Source organism: Camelina sativa, chromosome 5 (assembly GCF_000633955.1).
Source record: "Camelina sativa cultivar DH55 chromosome 5, Cs, whole genome shotgun sequence".
In the NCBI taxonomy this organism is placed as follows: domain Eukaryota; kingdom Viridiplantae; phylum Streptophyta; class Magnoliopsida; order Brassicales; family Brassicaceae; genus Camelina; species Camelina sativa.
In genome coordinates, this window is record NC_025689.1 from 33,048,983 (window position 1) to 33,054,406 (window position 5,424).

Consider the following 5,424-nt stretch of genomic DNA (forward strand, 5'->3'; position numbering starts at 1 on the left):
TTATTTTAGGAAAGATTCAATAATTTTCAGGAAGAATTCTTTGAAATTCAGGATAACCTTCCTCAACTCAAGTATCTCCACAAAACTTGTTTACAACATATTCATGAAGATTTTGTATTAAAAGATTTGGATATTTTGATAGGTAACTATGTTTTCACTGGTACACATATAAGAAGGGTCTGAATCAATATTTCATGAAGAATTCCTAGATATCTAGAAAGGATTTCTTGAATTTCAGGAAAATCTTCATAAAAAAAATTACACCATTGTTAAAACAAGTTCCTGCAACCATGACGAAAAGCCACATATGTGGATACCCGGCTTACTCCCTCCGTTGTTAATTTTATCATAATTCCAATTGCTTTTATGCAATAACCTGTTTAAAGGCACCATAAGAGATTACTAAAGTTATGAGCATACAAAAAATAGAAACAGAGTCCAAAAGTAAAATCCAAGATGCTCAGAAGAACCAACTTACAGTGAGAGCACCCAATGATTTGCATATTCTCCAACAATCACGAAACAATGTTTTATTTTAGTATTAGAATAGGGAGAAATGCAGCCTAATAAGATGAATAAAGTAAAACACTAATCACCTTTAGAATTTGCCTTTCCCTGAAGCTAATCACCTTTAGAATTTACCTTTCCCTGAAGCTTTGCCTCGTTTCCAATAACCTTTGTACCCATCTTTCTAGATATATTTGCCAGATCCGTGTTGAAACCCATCGAACAAGCTTTCGATGTAGAGATCTCCGTTGGGATTTGGGAAGCATTTTCTCAACATCAACTAAGACGTGGGAGTCACACGCCTAGTCATTTCTTGAGGTCTCAATTTCACCATTGGAGTAGAAGACTGAGCTAACAACAACAAACCGTCTTGTCTCTACTTCATCGCTATTTAAAATCACCAACACCAAACAGGACTACGAATCTGAATTCGATTGGTAATGGACTCGATGAATCTCTGCTTAAATCACTTCACTGGAGCTTCTATCGATTGATTTAGCACCTAACTAATAGATCTAACATCGCAAATGAAGATCTCATATTGGAAGATTCATCACAACCTTCACAGGAGAAAGCTAAAAAGAATCGTGAGATTGATTTTTTTTTTCTTTTTCTTAAAACTCAATTTTGTTTTCTAATTTAAATACTTAATATTAAAAAAATGCTAAATTTGAAACAATTGAACTTGTGTGCTAACTTTGGAAGAAAAACCTAAAATAGTGCTATTTTAGGGTATTTCTCTATTTTTAATGGAAAGAGTGATGATGGTCGAACGAAGACTCGAAATCGTCATTCAGACTAAAGGAGAAGTCTTCAGATTCGTTTCCTTCTTTTTTCGAAGTCTTCAGATTCGTCTAGAAACAAAAGCAGTCGGCTTTATCTCCGGATATAGGTCGATCTGTTCTATTAACCTTAAAATTCACCAGTTATATTTGAAATTTTAACATTAAAACAAAAATGATCTACCAACAATACTAATACTGTATCTTACAGAATTTAATGATTTACTTACTTAAGGATATATATGATCGATCTTCTGTTTCAGTACCTACATCCCCAAGTTCCTCTTCAATTTCGATTGTGATCCATGAGTAGTACGTAAACACCCATTTTTACTTGATAAAACTCATAAGTGTATGCATGAGTGTATGCATGCATGGTGGAAAAAAAAGATGTCTAAGCAAGCAACACTTACCCATAATAAGTGAGGTTGAAAAGAGGGGACCTTGATTCGGGGTTACTTTTGGGCAAGTTTATTCGACAATAGTAATATTAAATCATCACCATATATACTGAATTTTATAGTACTTTCTTCTTATGAGTAAGAAGGATCGTCGGAAAGCTTTGAAAGTTGAAACTATCTTTCTTTCATTTTATATAGTAATTTTATAGTACTGTCTCGTCGTCTTTCTTCTTCCTCCTCCTTCACATTTACTCTCATTTGCTCTCTCAAAACTATATCACTTTATATCTCTTTATTACAAGACAAACTTCAGATTTTAGAGAGAGACAAGGCACTGGATTACATTTTGAAATAATGAACCGAAGGTTGAATCATGAACCGGACACGATTCTTGAGTTTAACGAATCGGCTCCCGGAATGTGGTGGTTTCCTACAAATCCTGAGCACCGTTGCATCTACCGAGTCCCTCATCGTCTACGTCGTGTAAATCCAGAAGCATACACGCCACAATTGCTCCTCATTGGACCTCTTCACCATTCTTTAAAATCTCAAGCTCTCAAGTCTCGTGGAGATATCACAAACACAAAGCTAATGGGCTACTTGAACATGGAGGAGCATAAGAAGTTTTACCTCGCAAGATTCTCAAAAAGGTTTGGAGGGGAAAAAACCATTGATGAATTCAGAAGAATAATCAAAGAAGACGAAGATATAATCAGGGCAAGCTACTCTGAATCGACTGCCTGGATTGAATCTACAAAAGTTCGTGGACATGATCCTACACGACTCTGTTTTCATACTTGAGTTCCTTTTAAGGAGTAAAGATTACACCTTGCTTGTGCACCAAGGATCAGGCACTAACAAGACATGGGATCCTATATTTGAGCAGCCTTGTCTTCAAACCACTGTGGATGAAGACCTCATTTTGCTCGAGAATCAACTTCCTTACTTCATCCTCAAGAAACTCTTCGATCCTATCGTTCCATTACTCCGCCCGAACCAGACTCTTCGTGAGATAGTCATCACTTACTTCAGATTCCAAGGTAATATCAGAGATGACTCCAAATTCAAACATTTCACTGATCTATTCCGATGTGTTCGTGTGGAGACACTTAAGTCCAAACGAAGAGTAAGTTCAGATCTTTAGCTGGTCTGTTCCGATTTGCCAGCTTGGGAACACACAAGTCAACAGAATCAGAAAGGAGTCGTCATGAAGCTCTTCGCATGGAGGAGACACATGGATCAAGAAACACAACAAAGACCAAATTCAGATATATAGCTGATCTTTTCCGATTTGTTCCCATGGAGATACAAGGGTCAAGAGATACAGAAAAGAGTCGTCTTGAACGACTCAAAACTCATCGCATGGAGACACATGGGTCATCGAAAAAACCAACAGAGCACCCGATCATCAAAAACATGTATAATGCGGCGAAGCTACACAGTGCAGGAGTGAAGTTCAAGGCCGTGACAGATGAGTTCTCGATAGATGTGAAGTTCAAGAATGGTTGTTTGAAGATACCTTGTTTGTGGGTTCCAGATGATGCGGAGATCACACTAAGAAATATAATGGCGCTTGAGCAATGTCATTATCCTTTCGAAGCATACGTTTGTAACTTTGTCAGTTTCTTGGATTTTCTAATCGACACTGATAAGGATGTCGACTTGCTCATGGAGAACGGTACGCTTAATTTACGTATGTACATATATTGTTTATGTGTGTATGTTAAACATCCACAAATTTGTAGCAATTATCTCACACATTGAAATTGTGGAGTTTGTTAACGATTTATTTACTTTAGTTAAAATTTGAAGATTTGACTTTTCAAATTTATGTTGATGCATAAAATGGATTATTTGATTAATTTCATAATCATTTGAGAACTATTTTTGATACTATTTGTAAATCATGTTTTTACCATATATAAGTATACTTACCATGTTATCTATTTTATTATTGTATCATACAAATGTTTAAACCGTATAAAATCATCTAATTCTAACTTTTCTTGCATATAAATACTAATTATATGGCATGGTATATGATTCTGAAAGGGATACTAAACAACTAGGGCGAGAGTTCCGTACGTGGCCGTGGCGGAGATGGTGAACACACTATTTTCGGGCGTCGTCGAGAGTCGTTCTTACTATGCTGGTATAGCGTCTAGAGTCAACGCCTATTATGATAATCCATTCAATGGGTCACGCACTGTTAAATTAGAGTTTTATTGTGGGTTTCCAACTCAAAACCAATTGGCAATGATTGGAGAGGCTTTAACCTTTTATATATTATTCAAGTCCGTTCACATCTATCCGATGTGGGATTTATCTCCACACGTTCCTTGGAGATAATGGCTCTTCTAGCAATTAATCTCGACAATCCATCACGCCCCCTCGAGATAATGTTCTTTTTTTTAGCTATCTCGATGGAATTGGGCCTTCTTTAGGCCATCAATTAATGGGGTGATCGGGCCACTGTCTGGGCCGGATTAATTAATGGGCCAGCGTGTGTAGGTTCTGATACCATGTTAAATTAAGGTTTTACTGTGAGCTTCCAACTCAAAACCAATTGGCAATGAGTGGAGAGGCTCTAACCCTTTATATATTATTCAAGTTCGTTCATATCTATCCAATGTGGGATCTTTTTCCACACGCACCATCCTCTCGGACGACAGTATTTCGGTAATCTATGGAGAGGTACGGCCGTTGCAAAAGATATTGGGGCCACAAGCTCAAAGAAAAAAATTGTAAAAACTGATGGTGCTATGGATTGAACCTTCGACCACAAACACAACTTGGTACACATTTACCACTACACTAACCACATTATTCAGGAATTTTAGGGCCGAAATATTAGATATAATTTCCGGGCCGCAAGCACATGCTTCATCAACCTGTTCTTGGGACCGGCTCTGGTACGGCCACCGTCGCTGCCACGCTTCTGTTAGTAAATGACTCTTATCCAGACGGTGGCTTCGATTATGCAGGTTATGCAAAAATGAACGTTCTTCTCTTTGCTTGGACAACGTCGTTTCACTCTCTCCCGTTCGTCTTTTGTGCTTTAATAAATTAGTCATATCACTACCAACCATCTCACTATCTCTGCTGGTGTATTTAATGAAATGGGTCATATCTACCATTTCACTCTCTCTCGTCATTTGTTTTTTAATTAAGTTTCATAACCCCCAAAATAAGATCTATGAAATCTGTCAGTCTATCTTCCACTGTATCCCATAATATTAATACTTACTTAATAGTAATAATTTTTAATGACCACAACGGTCTTGAATGATAATAATATTATTGACCAAAACAGTCTTGCATGACAATTAACTGCGAAGAATTAAAACACAATCAAAACAACGACCCGACGATGAAAATATTTTTAATAACCGCAAGAAAGTTGGGTAAATAGAGGTAACATAAAACACGTACGTTGTGATAGAACTATTTTGTCCCTTCCTCTTTTAATCCCCAGGTATTCTTCTAGCTTTCAGTGTATCAATCCCGAACTCAAAAATCTTATCCGATATTTATGGCTCTTACAATAAATCCGTAAACGTTTTTAATTAACCCATTCATCTACCAACTTCAGTCCTTATGATGATTCATTAGTAAATATCACACATGCAGTAATTCATGTGATCAAAGTAACAATGAAATCGTAACAGCTAAATAGTATAGTGAACAATAACTATTAACTATGCAAGAAATCATAAATAAATAAATAAATAAAT

General features: G+C 36.5%; 1 protein-coding gene and 1 pseudogene across 1 annotated transcript in view; both read left to right on the forward strand.

Annotated features, from left to right (window-relative positions):
• Nucleotides 2,045-4,689, forward strand: LOC104788324 (annotated as a pseudogene).
• The window catches only part of LOC104788323 (thionin-like), a 2,408-nt gene continuing 1,793 nt past the window's right edge, over nucleotides 4,810-5,424 (forward strand). The window contains exon 1 of the mRNA XM_010514072.2: nucleotides 4,810-4,813. Coding sequence (XP_010512374.2) covers nucleotides 4,810-4,813 — 4 coding nt within the window. The remainder of the gene's footprint in view (nucleotides 4,814-5,424) is intronic.